The 17,323-nt window shown below is 56.9% G+C and overlaps 1 protein-coding gene across 1 annotated transcript; it reads right to left on the minus strand.

The window, feature by feature from the left end:
- Nucleotides 1–1,804: 1,804 nt before the first annotated feature.
- On the minus strand, nucleotides 1,805–16,380 carry klhl26 (kelch-like family member 26). The gene is made up of 3 exons (XM_072594512.1): nucleotides 16,330–16,380; nucleotides 6,489–6,671; nucleotides 1,805–4,097 (listed from the first exon to the last, which is right to left on the minus strand). The coding sequence occupies exons 1-3, from the start codon at nucleotides 16,374–16,376 to the stop codon at nucleotides 2,534–2,536; spliced, it is 1,794 nt and encodes a 597-aa protein (XP_072450613.1). The 5' UTR covers nucleotides 16,377–16,380; the 3' UTR covers nucleotides 1,805–2,533.
- Between the last annotated feature and the right edge of the window lie 943 nt (nucleotides 16,381–17,323).

The following is a 17,323-nucleotide window of genomic DNA, read 5'->3' on the forward strand; positions in this document are numbered from 1 at the left end:
GGTAGCTAATATATCTATTATTTTGTTAAGCATTTCGGTATTTTTGTCTGTACTTTAACCATAGTGCAAAAATGAAATGTGGTTTGCTTAACATCAAGTAGTTTGACCAATTGAATTCAATCTGGAACACAACACCTTACACTATCTTTAAGAAAAGAAAAAGTTGGTGTCTAGACCATTTTCTGAATATATTTCGAGGGGGTTTGGTCTGATCCATAACACCACCAAATTCATCTGGCTCCATGTACAAATTTCCCCCTTGGTACCTCCTTTCCCCTTATTCTACAAGTATACAAAGGAGAAGAGAACATCTCAGGATTCTCCCTAATCTTTCCTGCCAATGTTTTTTTTTCCAATTTCCCTCTTTGCACTCCTTGTGGATTTCTTAAGAATCCAACCCCTCCGCCCCACTTTCTATCCCCCACAAGAGTCTCCGTTGATTCATTCCCTTTGTTCTTGTTCTTTGCTTATCTCTTCCCTTTTATCCAGTTTGGAATATTCCTTGACATTCAGGATTCTCTTGGCTTGTTGCTCCTACATTTCACTCAAATGGGATCATGTGGTCTCCCTGATTTCTTGTTGAATACCTCTCATTCTTCTGCTGTAGATTTACCCTTAAGTGGTTGTTTCAGACTCAGCTGATATCTGTGCAGAGAATTCCACAGACCCATATCCTTGAACTGTGATCTCCAGGTTCTGGATTCCCCAGTCCTCAGGAACATCCTTTGTGTGTTTACCCTGTCTACTTCCATTTGAATCAGTAAGCTTTGCACAGTCAGGGAGAGGAGATCACACCCAGAGTTAGACACAGCTTGAGTACATATCTTGGGGACTTTGGAGGCAGCGTGGAAGAGAACAGTAAATCTTTCTTTTCTTTCTCTATTTTAAAAGTTTAAAATTCAGAGGTCAATCTAAAAGGGCAGTAAGATAACTGACTCAGCTGGCTGAGGGACAGTCATCAGTCAATCACTTGAAAACAGAACAGAGTTTCAATAGGTGTTGATTACTTAACTAGTGTGGGTCATCTCAGCTCTATTTAAGAGAGGACTTGTTGAAAGCTCACAATCAGTAAGCAAAGGAAAGATCACATCTGGAAATGAGACATCGCACAAGTGAATATATAGGTCAGGGACTTTAAAGGGCAGCATGAGAAACAGTGCTTTCTGCTTGTTTTTTTTGGCTCATTTTTGGTTGTCTTTTTAACAGGATAAATTGAAGGCCAGGTACAAAGGCCTAGCACAAAACAAATTGTGACGTCACAGGAAAATCGGTAATTCATTGGTTGGTAAAATAAGGCAACCAAAACTGTACATGAATTCTCCAGGTGTGGTCTCACTCAGGCCATGTACAATTGCTCCTGTACTCAATTTCTCTCCCTATGCAGACCAATGTACCACTTGCGTCTGCACTCTCCTGCATGCCACTGATGTACAAGGACACCCAGGATTCATTGCATCTCCCCCTTTCCCAATCTATTATAATCAGATAATCTGCTTTCCTGTATTTGCTACCAAAGTGAATAAGTTCACTTTTATCCACATCATACCCATCTATCATGCGTCTGTCTAAGTACTCAACTTGTCCAAATCACACTGAAGCAAATTCCTCATTGTTTACCCACCCAGCTTTGTACTGTCTGTAAATGTGGAAACAAAATTTAGTTGCCTTATCTAAATCATGTATATTGTGAATAGCTGGGGTCCAAGCATGTTTTCTTGAGGATGGCTGTAACCAATAGTGGTGCTTTAGGCAATGTTCATCACAGAGGCTTCATGCAGAAATAACATTTAGGAATACAGTGATGTTTCACATTCAATCACTTTAAACTTAATTGCAGAAAGAAAGATTGAAAGGCGGTGCATGTCTGATGAAAGGTCTTTGACCTGAAACCTTAACTGTTTCCCTCCATTGATGCTGTCTGGCCTTGTTGGTATCCTAGCAGTTTTGCTTTAAATTCAGGATTTCCAGCATCTGCATTTTGCTACTGTCCTGACTTGAAAAGTTCATTATATGCTGAACATGAAAAGTCAGCTTTGCTTTTAATGCACATTTAACAGAATCATTGTTGGAACTGAATGTCTCATGGATCTTGGGAGGGTTTGCCTTTACAAAAGATTCCAATGCTCAGCAATTCAGTGCACTGTGCTGTTGCCAGTTTTAGCAGTGAAGGCAAGAAACTCGTATCAAAGCTTGATTATTAGATCCTTGCATGACAACAGGGGTACTGGAATACTTTACACATATGGGACCAATGGTTTGGGATGGGTGGGGCCATACTGCATGCAGAATGACAGCTGGCTGGAGTCTTTTATCTGCAATTCTGATATGCTTCGTTTTGCTTTCACTATTTGAAGCCACATGGGGAGGATTCAAATATTTAAGCATCAACATAGGTTTTTAGTACAGCTGTATGGAACACGGTTGAATGGATGAGTTTAAATATGTTTCAAATCAAACAGGTCACTGTATGGTTACTTGAATAGCCATCACTGAAGGTCCTGCAGCAGTGTCTCTGCTCTCATTGCCCTATGAGCTATGGGAGGACAAGGGGGGCACAGGCAACACCAGCCAATGATTCAGGGAAATGCAGGTCCCTCTCCCACTCATCTGTGCCAATATTATAAACTTGCACAATACTGGTCACATTGTTCAAGTGCCAGTTATATCCTCCCACCACATAAATCTTTCTTTGCAACACACAGCAACCAGCTTCAGACTGGCCAGTCCTCATTGGACTGACACTTGTCCACTGATCAGTTTCAGGAATGTAATATTCAACTGCTAGGACATCAAAACAGTGGTCAACATGGTCCATACGGCCACCGATTGCGTAAATCCGTCCATTCGCTCCAACCATTGAATGAAGGACCCGTGGCTCATTCATTGGGGTTTTGAATTCCCAGAGGTCAGTTTCAGGAGTGTAGCAGAGAAGAGATTTCTTATCCTCAATGGTGATACCATAGCCTCCAGAGATATAGAGTTTGCCCCCACTGGATGTTCCCGCATGACCCCAGGTCCGCCGTTTCAAGCAACACACATTTGTCCATTCATTCCGTCGTGGGGAATAACGCTCGACTGTGGACAGACTCCCGGATCGATTACGGCCTCCAGTGGCAAATAACATTCCCTGCAGCACATCCAGTTGGAACTGAATGCGACCTTCCTGCATAGACCGAATCCGTAGCCAGTGATTGAGATGGGGATCGTAACGGAAACACCAGCTGACTGCTCCTTCCCCACTCCTGTACTGCAGATGCTGACCTCCCACCACATATACAAAGTTATCCAAGACAGCAATGCAGGCATGACTACAGCCTATCTCCATCTCTGGTCTCTCTGTGAACTGACGTGCATTCCCATCAGCAAGAGCAAAGACTTTGCGGCTCACCGTCCGATCATTGTCAGTGTATGGAGTGCCACCAAAGGCAACAAGGGAGACGGTGTCTGAGCGGATTCTGGTCCGCGCTGACTGCATCTCATGTTGGCGGAATGGCAGGACCTGGTAGTTGAAGGCTTCTAACAGGTAGCGACGACACAAAGGATCTTCCACCATCACAGCCTGCATCTGGACATTGTCCACTAGTTCAGAGGACTTCATCAGGGGAAAGCGGATATGACACAGAACCAAGTGGGCATTGGCTCGTCGAGACTCATCGTACTGCAACCATCTGATGGCAGCATGGAACAGGTCAACTTCACTGCAATTTTTCAGTTTGTTGCTTTTCAGAAAGAAGATGAGTCTTTCAAGGGGCAGCTGTAGGAAATCCTCCTCCTGAGCAATTTGCAGGAAGTGAGCAAAAGTGAAAACGTCCACAGATTCTTTCAGAGAGGACAGGCTGAAAGTGGTGGCCATCTGTCCAATGTTAAGGCAAGTCTCCACACTTATAGCTGACTTCAAGAACTGCTCACACAATTCCACCACAGGGACAATCTGCAGGAAGACTGCAGCTCCCAGCACATCCTGAATACAGTCAAGGTCCAAGGTTACCTCAGCACTATATGCAAAATCAATGATGTGTTTCAGGCCCCTGGCAGACACCCCCTTCAACTCAATGATATCCTGGCCTGCTTCCCGCATTCCCCCGGTGAACATTGCCCTAGGGATGGAAGAAACACAGGAATCAAACAGACAGATTATCTTGTCCTTATCACAACAGTTATGTGTGATCCTGCTGTGTAAAAACTGGCTACAGCTTTCCTGCATTACAACGTATTAACTCTGTTTAATTTATGCTTCATAGAGAAAATCCAGGTTTCTCAAATGTCTGTACATAACTGACATTCTACACCCTGTACAAAAGCAAAATATTGCAATTGTGGGAAATCAAAACAGAACACGGGCTCTCTTAAAGGTTACAGACCTGAAATGTTAACATGGTTTCTATCATCAATAGATGCAGCCAGACCTGTGAGTATTTCAAGTCAGTTTTATTTTTTATTCCTCTACCTAGTGAATTTTCTCTGTACCATTTTCAGAACCCCGACATCCTTCCTCAAGATTGGTGTCCAGAATTTGGATAGTAAATCCAGTTGAGTTACAGACTTTAACTCTGCACTCTGTTCAGTTGTTCTCTCTATATTCCTGTTCATGTTAAGGTGTGAATCAGAGAACAGTTACAGGAAAGATGGATGCCATTCAGCCCATTTGACCTATGCTGACTCTCTGTAAGCATATCTCAAACCAGTTCAACCTTTTCTTTTTGTTCATTCACAGGATAAGGGCATCGCTGGCCAGGCCTACATTTATTGCCCATCCCTGACAGCAATTGAGGCAACCATATTGCTGTGGGTCTGGAGTCACATGTAGGTCAGACCAGGTAAGGATGGCAGTTTCTTCCCTTAAAGGACATTAGCAAACCAGATTTTTCTGACAGTCAACAATGGATTCACAGTCATCATTATTCTCTTAATTCCAGATATTTACTGAATTCAAATCCCACCATCTGCCAACTCCACTGCCTTTTCTTGTAGCTCTGCAAACCTTTCTCTCTCAAGAAAATAATCCAATTCCTTTTGAAAGCCAATGCTGAATCCGCATCAACTCTTCTCTATGACAGAGATTTCTGGATCCTAACCACAAGCAACATGAAAAAAAAACCCTTTTCTGCATGTCACCACTGTCAAATAAGACAATCACCACAAATCAATCTTACCTGCTTCATAAGGAATAGGAGAAAGAGTATGGCCATTGAGTCCCTCAAACCTGTTGTGCTATTCAGTCAGATCATGGATGGCCTTCGCTCCTATCTCGGTCAAGCCTTCCAGCAAACTTCCACGGAAATCAACATCTGTCTAATTAGCTGTGAATAGATCCTTTCACCAACAGAAACACTCTCTCCTCATACTCTCCCCAAGCTCCTCAAGATTTTGCACAGCTCTGTTAAATTCCCTCTGAACCTTCTGCAAGCTTATTCACAAATACCTGAAGGTGGCAGGGCAAGTTAATAAGTAGTTAAGGAAGCATACGGGATACTTGCATTTATGGGTAGAAGAGCAGGGAAGTTATGTGGAGTTGTACAGAACAGTTGGAATATCTGTGCACTTCTCATTGCCACACTATAGAAAGGATGTAATTGCAATGGAGAAGGTGCATAGGAGACTCACGAGTAACTTGATGCAGATGGAGCACTTCAGCTATGAGGCTAGAGAGTTCTGGTTTATTTGGAGCACAGAAGGTTGACAAGGAAGCTGATGGAAGTGGTATAAGATTATGAAAGACATGAGCAGGCTGATAGAAAGCAACTGATCCCTTTAGTTGAAGGGTCAGTAAGAACTTTAAGATGAAAGGCAGGAGGTTTAAAGGGGATTTGAGGGAATGGCTTTTCATCCACAGAGTGGAAAGGTTTCAGAAATGCACTGCCTGGGAGGGTAGCTGAGGTGGGGAACCTCACAACCTTTTAATAAGTACTTGGATGAGCACTTGAAATGTCATAACATTGGCCTAGAGTAGGAAGGTGGGACTAGTATAGATTTAGTGTAGTTTTCGCAGTACAGAGTCAATGGGCCAAAATGCCTCTTCTATTCTGCATGATTTCATGAGAACTGTCCCATTTCTCTCATTTATCTCCTCACTCCTAGAACCATTTTTGAGAATCTTTTCTGCACCCTCTATAATGCATTTATATTCTTATTAAAGTGTGGTGCCCAAAGTTAGACAACATTCCAGTTGAAGCTGATCTAAATCAGGGCTTAACAGCACGGAAACCCAAGATCCTTTGGTCCTGTTGTTCTTTATAAATTCAAAATCACTCAGATCCTGTGTAAAACCAAACAAAGGAAAACCCACCCAGCATGACTAATTGACTCTAACGCTTGGGATGATCCTCCTACACACACAGACCAGAGGCAAAACCTGATCTCTTGGGAATGGATGTACTCACCACAACTCTCACCTTCATCTAGGGGGTTGAACCAGAACTACTCAAATCTAAGCAAATGGTTTTTAGAATTTAAAACAACTGCAGCTAAAAAGGGAGAAAGCAACTCACCGAAAATAATCGCTGCATGCAGCCAGCACAGCCCGATGAACTCGAAACATCGCTGCATTCACCATCAGCACCACATCCAGGAGCTGCTCACGAGCACGAAGTATTTCCAAGCCACGGAGGAGAGTGGCACTGTGCCCTGGGGCTGTAAACGTGTGACGCTGGGCAGGGCGCTTCTCAGCCATACTGTGAGGAAGGCAGAATACTAATATTAAAACAAATATTGATTGGAGAGACATGACAGGGCAGGATGGGAGCATATTCTGAAAGTAAACTGAATTGGGGGAGGGGAGAGAAGGGGGGTCGAACCGAGAAGGGAGGGGTGGGAAGGAAGAGAGACGGGGGTGGGAAGGAAGAGAGACGGGGGTGGGAAGGAAGAGAGACGGGGGTGGGAAGGAAGAGAGACGGGGGTGGGAAGGAAGAGAGACGGGGGTGGGAAGGAAGAGAGACGGGGGTGGGAAGGAAGAGAGACGGGGGTGGGAAGGAAGAGAGACGGGGGTGGGAAGGAAGAGAGACGGGGGTGGGAAGGAAGAGAGACGGGGGTGGGAAGGAAGAGAGACGGGGGTGGGAAGGAAGAGAGACGGGGGTGGGAAGGAAGAGAGACGGGGGTGGGAAGGAAGAGAGACGGGGGTGGGAAGGAAGAGAGACGGGGGTGGGAAGGAAGAGAGACGGGGGTGGGAAGGAAGAGAGACGGGGGTGGGAAGGAAGAGAGACGGGGGTGGGAAGGAAGAGAGACGGGGGTGGGAAGGAAGAGAGACGGGGGTGGGAAGGAAGAGAGACGGGGGTGGGAAGGAAGAGAGACGGGGGTGGGAAGGAAGAGAGACGGGGGTGGGAAGGAAGAGAGACGGGGGTGGGAAGGAAGAGAGACGGGGGTGGGAAGGAAGAGAGACGGGGGTGGGAAGGAAGAGAGACGGGGGTGGGAAGGAAGAGAGACGGGGGTGGGAAGGAAGAGAGACGGGGGTGGGAAGGAAGAGAGACGGGGGTGGGAAGGAAGAGAGACGGGGGTGGGAAGGAAGAGAGACGGGGGTGGGAAGGAAGAGAGACGGGGGTGGGAAGGAAGAGAGACGGGGGTGGGAAGGAAGAGAGACGGGGGTGGGAAGGAAGAGAGACGGGGGTGGGAAGGAAGAGAGACGGGGGTGGGAAGGAAGAGAGACGGGGGTGGGAAGGAAGAGAGACGGGGGTGGGAAGGAAGAGAGACGGGGGTGGGAAGGAAGAGAGACGGGGGTGGGAAGGAAGAGAGACGGGGGTGGGAAGGAAGAGAGACGGGGGTGGGAAGGAAGAGAGACGGGGGTGGGAAGGAAGAGAGACGGGGGTGGGAAGGAAGAGAGACGGGGGTGGGAAGGAAGAGAGACGGGGGTGGGAAGGAAGAGAGACGGGGGTGGGAAGGAAGAGAGACGGGGGTGGGAAGGAAGAGAGACGGGGGTGGGAAGGAAGAGAGACGGGGGTGGGAAGGAAGAGAGACGGGGGTGGGAAGGAAGAGAGACGGGGGTGGGAAGGAAGAGAGACGGGGGTGGGAAGGAAGAGAGACGGGGGTGGGAAGGAAGAGAGACGGGGGTGGGAAGGAAGAGAGACGGGGGTGGGAAGGAAGAGAGACGGGGGTGGGAAGGAAGAGAGACGGGGGTGGGAAGGAAGAGAGACGGGGGTGGGAAGGAAGAGAGACGGGGGTGGGAAGGAAGAGAGACGGGGGTGGGAAGGAAGAGAGACGGGGGTGGGAAGGAAGAGAGACGGGGGTGGGAAGGAAGAGAGACGGGGGTGGGAAGGAAGAGAGACGGGGGTGGGAAGGAAGAGAGACGGGGGTGGGAAGGAAGAGAGACGGGGGTGGGAAGGAAGAGAGACGGGGGTGGGAAGGAAGAGAGACGGGGGTGGGAAGGAAGAGAGACGGGGGTGGGAAGGAAGAGAGACGGGGGTGGGAAGGAAGAGAGACGGGGGTGGGAAGGAAGAGAGACGGGGGTGGGAAGGAAGAGAGACGGGGGTGGGAAGGAAGAGAGACGGGGGTGGGAAGGAAGAGAGACGGGGGTGGGAAGGAAGAGAGACGGGGGTGGGAAGGAAGAGAGACGGGGGTGGGAAGGAAGAGAGACGGGGGTGGGAAGGAAGAGAGACGGGGGTGGGAAGGAAGAGAGACGGGGGTGGGAAGGAAGAGAGACGGGGGTGGGAAGGAAGAGAGACGGGGGTGGGAAGGAAGAGAGACGGGGGTGGGAAGGAAGAGAGACGGGGGTGGGAAGGAAGAGAGACGGGGGTGGGAAGGAAGAGAGACGGGGGTGGGAAGGAAGAGAGACGGGGGTGGGAAGGAAGAGAGACGGGGGTGGGAAGGAAGAGAGACGGGGGTGGGAAGGAAGAGAGACGGGGGTGGGAAGGAAGAGAGACGGGGGTGGGAAGGAAGAGAGACGGGGGTGGGAAGGAAGAGAGACGGGGGTGGGAAGGAAGAGAGACGGGGGTGGGAAGGAAGAGAGACGGGGGTGGGAAGGAAGAGAGACGGGGGTGGGAAGGAAGAGAGACGGGGGTGGGAAGGAAGAGAGACGGGGGTGGGAAGGAAGAGAGACGGGGGTGGGAAGGAAGAGAGACGGGGGTGGGAAGGAAGAGAGACGGGGGTGGGAAGGAAGAGAGACGGGGGTGGGAAGGAAGAGAGACGGGGGTGGGAAGGAAGAGAGACGGGGGTGGGAAGGAAGAGAGACGGGGGTGGGAAGGAAGAGAGACGGGGGTGGGAAGGAAGAGAGACGGGGGTGGGAAGGAAGAGAGACGGGGGTGGGAAGGAAGAGAGACGGGGGTGGGAAGGAAGAGAGACGGGGGTGGGAAGGAAGAGAGACGGGGGTGGGAAGGAAGAGAGACGGGGGTGGGAAGGAAGAGAGACGGGGGTGGGAAGGAAGAGAGACGGGGGTGGGAAGGAAGAGAGACGGGGGTGGGAAGGAAGAGAGACGGGGGTGGGAAGGAAGAGAGACGGGGGTGGGAAGGAAGAGAGACGGGGGTGGGAAGGAAGAGAGACGGGGGTGGGAAGGAAGAGAGACGGGGGTGGGAAGGAAGAGAGACGGGGGTGGGAAGGAAGAGAGACGGGGGTGGGAAGGAAGAGAGACGGGGGTGGGAAGGAAGAGAGACGGGGGTGGGAAGGAAGAGAGACGGGGGTGGGAAGGAAGAGAGACGGGGGTGGGAAGGAAGAGAGACGGGGGTGGGAAGGAAGAGAGACGGGGGTGGGAAGGAAGAGAGACGGGGGTGGGAAGGAAGAGAGACGGGGGTGGGAAGGAAGAGAGACGGGGGTGGGAAGGAAGAGAGACGGGGGTGGGAAGGAAGAGAGACGGGGGTGGGAAGGAAGAGAGACGGGGGTGGGAAGGAAGAGAGACGGGGGTGGGAAGGAAGAGAGACGGGGGTGGGAAGGAAGAGAGACGGGGGTGGGAAGGAAGAGAGACGGGGGTGGGAAGGAAGAGAGACGGGGGTGGGAAGGAAGAGAGACGGGGGTGGGAAGGAAGAGAGACGGGGGTGGGAAGGAAGAGAGACGGGGGTGGGAAGGAAGAGAGACGGGGGTGGGAAGGAAGAGAGACGGGGGTGGGAAGGAAGAGAGACGGGGGTGGGAAGGAAGAGAGACGGGGGTGGGAAGGAAGAGAGACGGGGGTGGGAAGGAAGAGAGACGGGGGTGGGAAGGAAGAGAGACGGGGGTGGGAAGGAAGAGAGACGGGGGTGGGAAGGAAGAGAGACGGGGGTGGGAAGGAAGAGAGACGGGGGTGGGAAGGAAGAGAGACGGGGGTGGGAAGGAAGAGAGACGGGGGTGGGAAGGAAGAGAGACGGGGGTGGGAAGGAAGAGAGACGGGGGTGGGAAGGAAGAGAGACGGGGGTGGGAAGGAAGAGAGACGGGGGTGGGAAGGAAGAGAGACGGGGGTGGGAAGGAAGAGAGACGGGGGTGGGAAGGAAGAGAGACGGGGGTGGGAAGGAAGAGAGACGGGGGTGGGAAGGAAGAGAGACGGGGGTGGGAAGGAAGAGAGACGGGGGTGGGAAGGAAGAGAGACGGGGGTGGGAAGGAAGAGAGACGGGGGTGGGAAGGAAGAGAGACGGGGGTGGGAAGGAAGAGAGACGGGGGTGGGAAGGAAGAGAGACGGGGGTGGGAAGGAAGAGAGGACGGGGGTGGGAAGGAAGAGAGGACGGGGGTGGGAAGGAAGAGAGAGCGGGGGTGGGAAGGAAGAGAGGACGGGGGTGGGAAGGAAGAGAGGACGGGGGTGGGAAGGAAGAGAGGCGGGGGTGGGAAGGAAGAGAGGCGGGGGTGGGAAGGAAGAGAGGAGTGGGAAGGAAGAGAGGCGGGGGTGGGAAGGAAGAGAGGCGGGGGTGGGAAGGAAGAGAGGCGGGGGTGGGAAGGAAGAGAGGCGGGGGTGGGAAGGAAGAGAGGCGGGGGTGGGAAGGAAGAGAGGCGGGGGTGGGAAGGAAGAGAGGCGGGGGTGGGAAGGAAGAGAGGCGGGGGTGGGAAGGAAGAGAGGCGGGGGTGGGAAGGAAGAGAGGCGGGGGTGGGAAGGAAGAGAGGCGGGGGTGGGAAGGAAGAGAGGCGGGGGTGGGAAGGAAGAGAGGCGGGGGTGGGAAGGAAGAGAGGCGGGGGTGGGAAGGAAGAGAGGCGGGGGTGGGAAGGAAGAGAGGCGGGGGTGGGAAGGAAGAGAGGCGGGGGTGGGAAGGAAGAGAGGCGGGGGTGGGAAGGAAGAGAGGCGGGGGTGGGAAGGAAGAGAGGCGGGGGTGGGAAGGAAGAGAGGCGGGGGTGGGAAGGAAGAGAGGCGGGGGTGGGAAGGAAGAGAGGCGGGGGTGGGAAGGAAGAGAGGCGGGGGTGGGAAGGAAGAGAGGCGGGGGTGGGAAGGAAGAGAGGCGGGGGTGGGAAGGAAGAGAGGCGGGGGTGGGAAGGAAGAGAGGCGGGGGTGGGAAGGAAGAGAGGCGGGGGTGGGAAGGAAGAGAGGCGGGGGTGGGAAGGAAGAGAGGCGGGGGTGGGAAGGAAGAGAGGCGGGGGTGGGAAGGAAGAGAGGCGGGGGTGGGAAGGAAGAGAGGCGGGGGTGGGAAGGAAGAGAGGCGGGGGTGGGAAGGAAGAGAGGCGGGGGTGGGAAGGAAGAGAGGCGGGGGTGGGAAGGAAGAGAGGCGGGGGTGGGAAGGAAGAGAGGCGGGGGTGGGAAGGAAGAGAGGCGGGGGTGGGAAGGAAGAGAGGCGGGGGTGGGAAGGAAGAGAGGCGGGGGTGGGAAGGAAGAGAGGCGGGGGTGGGAAGGAAGAGAGGCGGGGGTGGGAAGGAAGAGAGGCGGGGGTGGGAAGGAAGAGAGGCGGGGGTGGGAAGGAAGAGAGGCGGGGGTGGGAAGGAAGAGAGGCGGGGGTGGGAAGGAAGAGAGGCGGGGGTGGGAAGGAAGAGAGGCGGGGGTGGGAAGGAAGAGAGGCGGGGGTGGGAAGGAAGAGAGGCGGGGGTGGGAAGGAAGAGAGGCGGGGGTGGGAAGGAAGAGAGGCGGGGGTGGGAAGGAAGAGAGGCGGGGGTGGGAAGGAAGAGAGGCGGGGGTGGGAAGGAAGAGAGGCGGGGGTGGGAAGGAAGAGAGGCGGGGGTGGGAAGGAAGAGAGGCGGGGGTGGGAAGGAAGAGAGGCGGGGGTGGGAAGGAAGAGAGGCGGGGGTGGGAAGGAAGAGAGGCGGGGGTGGGAAGGAAGAGAGGCGGGGGTGGGAAGGAAGAGAGGCGGGGGTGGGAAGGAAGAGAGGCGGGGGTGGGAAGGAAGAGAGGCGGGGGTGGGAAGGAAGAGAGGCGGGGGTGGGAAGGAAGAGAGGCGGGGGTGGGAAGGAAGAGAGGCGGGGGTGGGAAGGAAGAGAGGCGGGGGTGGGAAGGAAGAGAGGCGGGGGTGGGAAGGAAGAGAGGCGGGGGTGGGAAGGAAGAGAGGCGGGGGTGGGAAGGAAGAGAGGCGGGGGTGGGAAGGAAGAGAGGCGGGGGTGGGAAGGAAGAGAGGCGGGGGTGGGAAGGAAGAGAGGCGGGGGTGGGAAGGAAGAGAGGCGGGGGTGGGAAGGAAGAGAGGCGGGGGTGGGAAGGAAGAGAGGCGGGGGTGGGAAGGAAGAGAGGCGGGGGTGGGAAGGAAGAGAGGCGGGGGTGGGAAGGAAGAGAGGCGGGGGTGGGAAGGAAGAGAGGCGGGGGTGGGAAGGAAGAGAGGCGGGGGTGGGAAGGAAGAGAGGCGGGGGTGGGAAGGAAGAGAGGCGGGGGTGGGAAGGAAGAGAGGCGGGGGTGGGAAGGAAGAGAGGCGGGGGTGGGAAGGAAGAGAGGCGGGGGTGGGAAGGAAGAGAGGCGGGGGTGGGAAGGAAGAGAGGCGGGGGTGGGAAGGAAGAGAGGCGGGGGTGGGAAGGAAGAGAGGCGGGGGTGGGAAGGAAGAGAGGCGGGGGTGGGAAGGAAGAGAGGCGGGGGTGGGAAGGAAGAGAGGCGGGGGTGGGAAGGAAGAGAGGCGGGGGTGGGAAGGAAGAGAGGCGGGGGTGGGAAGGAAGAGAGGCGGGGGTGGGAAGGAAGAGAGGCGGGGGTGGGAAGGAAGAGAGGCGGGGGTGGGAAGGAAGAGAGGCGGGGGTGGGAAGGAAGAGAGGCGGGGGTGGGAAGGAAGAGAGGCGGGGGTGGGAAGGAAGAGAGGCGGGGGTGGGAAGGAAGAGAGGCGGGGGTGGGAAGGAAGAGAGGCGGGGGTGGGAAGGAAGAGAGGCGGGGGTGGGAAGGAAGAGAGGCGGGGGTGGGAAGGAAGAGAGGCGGGGGTGGGAAGGAAGAGAGGCGGGGGTGGGAAGGAAGAGAGGCGGGGGTGGGAAGGAAGAGAGGCGGGGGTGGGAAGGAAGAGAGGCGGGGGTGGGAAGGAAGAGAGGCGGGGGTGGGAAGGAAGAGAGGCGGGGGTGGGAAGGAAGAGAGGCGGGGGTGGGAAGGAAGAGAGGCGGGGGTGGGAAGGAAGAGAGGCGGGGGTGGGAAGGAAGAGAGGCGGGGGTGGGAAGGAAGAGAGGCGGGGGTGGGAAGGAAGAGAGGCGGGGGTGGGAAGGAAGAGAGGCGGGGGTGGGAAGGAAGAGAGGCGGGGGTGGGAAGGAAGAGAGGCGGGGGTGGGAAGGAAGAGAGGCGGGGGTGGGAAGGAAGAGAGGCGGGGGTGGGAAGGAAGAGAGGCGGGGGTGGGAAGGAAGAGAGGCGGGGGTGGGAAGGAAGAGAGGCGGGGGTGGGAAGGAAGAGAGGCGGGGGTGGGAAGGAAGAGAGGCGGGGGTGGGAAGGAAGAGAGGCGGGGGTGGGAAGGAAGAGAGGCGGGGGTGGGAAGGAAGAGAGGCGGGGGTGGGAAGGAAGAGAGGCGGGGGTGGGAAGGAAGAGAGGCGGGGGTGGGAAGGAAGAGAGGCGGGGGTGGGAAGGAAGAGAGGCGGGGGTGGGAAGGAAGAGAGGCGGGGGTGGGAAGGAAGAGAGGCGGGGGTGGGAAGGAAGAGAGGCGGGGGTGGGAAGGAAGAGAGGCGGGGGTGGGAAGGAAGAGAGGCGGGGGTGGGAAGGAAGAGAGGCGGGGGTGGGAAGGAAGAGAGGCGGGGGTGGGAAGGAAGAGAGGCGGGGGTGGGAAGGAAGAGAGGCGGGGGTGGGAAGGAAGAGAGGCGGGGGTGGGAAGGAAGAGAGGCGGGGGTGGGAAGGAAGAGAGGCGGGGGTGGGAAGGAAGAGAGGCGGGGGTGGGAAGGAAGAGAGGCGGGGGTGGGAAGGAAGAGAGGCGGGGGTGGGAAGGAAGAGAGGCGGGGGTGGGAAGGAAGAGAGGCGGGGGTGGGAAGGAAGAGAGGCGGGGGTGGGAAGGAAGAGAGGCGGGGGTGGGAAGGAAGAGAGGCGGGGGTGGGAAGGAAGAGAGGCGGGGGTGGGAAGGAAGAGAGGCGGGGGTGGGAAGGAAGAGAGGCGGGGGTGGGAAGGAAGAGAGGCGGGGGTGGGAAGGAAGAGAGGCGGGGGTGGGAAGGAAGAGAGGCGGGGGTGGGAAGGAAGAGAGACGGGGGTGGGAAGGAAGAGAGACGGGGGTGGGAAGGAAGAGAGACGGGGGTGGGAAGGAAGAGAGACGGGGGTGGGAAGGAAGAGAGACGGGGTGGGCAGAGAGACGGGGTGGGCAGAGAGACGGGGTGGGCAGAGAGACGGGGTGGGCAGAGAGACGGGGTGGGCAGAGAGACGGGGTGGGCAGAGAGACGGGGGGGGCAGAGAGACGGGGGGGGCAGAGAGACGGGGGGGGGCAGAGAGACGGGGGGGGGGAAGAGAGACGGGGGGGGGAAGAGAGACGGGGGGGGGGGAAGAGAGACGGGGGGGGGGAAGAGAGACGGGGGGGGGGGGAAGAGAGACGGGGGGGGGGGAAGAGAGACGGGGGGGGGGGAAGAGAGACGGGGGGGGGGGGGGAAGAGAGACGGGGGGGGGGGGGAAGAGAGACGGGGGGGGGGGGGAAGAGAGACGGGGGGGGGGGGAAGAGAGACGGGGGGGGGGGGGAAGAGAGACGGGGGGGGGGGGGAAGAGAGACGGGGGGGGGGGGGAAGAGAGACGGGGGGGGGGGGGGAAGAGAGACGGGGGGGGGGGAGACGGGAAGGGGGGGGAAGAGACGGGAAGGGGGGGGAAGAGACGGGAAGGGGGGGGAAGAGACGGGAAGGGGGGGGAAGAGACGGGAAGGGGGGGGAAGAGACGGGAAGGGGGGGGAAGAGACGGGAAGGGGGGGGGGAAGAGACGGGAAGGGGGGGGAAGAGACGGGAAGGGGGGGGAAGAGACGGGAAGGGGGGGGAAGAGACGGGAAGGGGGGGGAAGAGACGGGAAGGGGGGGGAAGAGACGGGAAGGGGGGGGAAGAGACGGGAAGGGGGGGGAAGAGACGGGAAGGGGGGGGAAGAGACGGGAAGGGGGGGGAAGAGACGGGAAGGGGGGGGAAGAGACGGGAAGGGGGGGGAAGAGACGGGAAGGGGGGGGAAGAGACGGGAAGGGGGGGGAAGAGACGGGAAGGGGGGGGAAGAGACGGGAAGGGGGGGGGAAGAGACGGGAAGGGGGGGGGAAGAGACGGGAAGGGGGGGGGAAGAGACGGGAAGGGGGGGGGAAGAGACGGGAAGGGGGGGGGAAGAGACGGGAAGGGGGGGGAAGAGACGGGAAGGGGGGGGGAAGAGACGGGAAGGGGGGGGGAAGAGACGGGAAGGGGGGGGAAGAGACGGGAAGGGGGGGGAAGAGACGGGAAGGGGGGGGGAGAGACGGGAAGGGGGGGGGAGAGACGGGAAGGGGGGGGGAGAGACGGGAAGGGGGGGGGAGAGACGGGAAGGGGGGGAGAGAGACGGGATGGGGGGGAGAGAGACGGGATGGGGGGGAGAGAGACGGGATGGGGGGGAGAGAGACGGGATGGGGGGAGACGGGATGGGGGGGAGAGAGACGGGAAGGGGGGGAGAGAGACGGGATGGGGGGGAGAGAGACGGGATGGGGGGGAGAGAGACGGGATGGGGGGGAGAGAGACGGGATGGGGGGGAGAGAGACGGGATGGGGGGGAGAGAGACGGGATGGGGGGGAGAGAGACGGGATGGGGGGGGGAGAGACGGGAAGGGGGGAGAGAGACGGGAAGGGGGGGAGAGAGACGGGGGGGGGAAGAGAGACGGGAAGGGGGGGGGAGAGACGGGAAGGGGGGGGAGAGACGGGAAGGGGGGGGAGAGACGGGGGGGGGGGGAGAGACGGGGGGGGGGAGAGAGACGGGGGGGGGAAGAGAGTCGGAAAGGGGGGGAGAGACGGGAAGGGGGGAGAGAGAAGGGGGGGGAAGAGAGACGGGAAGGGGGGGAGAGAGACGGGAAGGGGGGGGAGAGACGATATCGGGGGGAGGGGCGGCCACTGTCACACTCGGTGTGTTCGGAGTTGGATGAATGCGGCGCCATCGCAGCGCAGTCCCGATGTGTGTATTTACCTGCTCCCCCCCACATCCGGACACTCGCCAGAACCTGACTCCGCCATCTTACCGCGGGGGCGGGGTCAATGAGGGGCGGGGCCAGGGGGCGGGGCGGAGCCAGGGGGCGGGACGGGGTCAGGTGGTGGCCAGGGGGCGGGGCGGAGCCAGGGGGCGGGACGGGGTCAGGTGGTGGGGCGGGGTCAGGTGGTGGGGCGGAGTCAGGTGGTGGGGCGGGGTCAGGTGGTGGGGCGGAGTCCGGGGCGGGGCGGAGTCAGGGGGCGGGACGTGGTCAGTGGGTGGGGCGGTGTCAAAGTGATGGGCGGGGTCAGATGTAGGGGCGGGGCCAAGAGCCTGATAGGTTCCACCAATGGGGCATGGCGGCAGATAATGTTCTATGGGAAGACATTTAGGCCATTCGACCCATCAGGTCCATTCCATCATCTGATCATGTTTGGTTTATGTTTTTACTGCCTTCTCCCGTAATCCTGATCCACTTATTGATCAAGAACGTATCTCTCTCTGTGGTAATGACACTCAATGACCGAGCCTCCACAGCCCTCTCCAACAAGGAGTTCTGCAGATTAACCAACATCTGACTGAAGAACATTCTCATCTCACTCAAAAAGGGTTCCCCTTCACTCTGAGGCTGTGCCTTGGCGTCCTATTCTCCAATGAATGGAAAAGTCTTTTCCATGTCCATTCTATCCAGGCGTCTCAGTTTTAAGTTTCAATGAGATTGCCCCCTCCGTCTTCAAAAGTATTGAGTGCAGAACCAGAATCCTCAGCCATCCATTGCATGACAAGCCCTACATGCCCAGGATCATTCTTATAATTCTTGCCCTTATGGATCCCTTCCAGCACAAGCGCATCTTAGATACAGGACCCTGCTTACAATATTCCAAACGCAGTATAATCAGAGCCTTATAGAGTGGTAAATCAGGGGTCTTACATTCTAGTCCTCTTGAAATTAATGCATTTCTGATCAAGGGTCATCGAACCCAAAACATTAACT

Source organism: Chiloscyllium punctatum, chromosome 24, assembly GCF_047496795.1.
Source record: "Chiloscyllium punctatum isolate Juve2018m chromosome 24, sChiPun1.3, whole genome shotgun sequence".
NCBI lineage: Eukaryota > Metazoa > Chordata > Chondrichthyes > Orectolobiformes > Hemiscylliidae > Chiloscyllium > Chiloscyllium punctatum.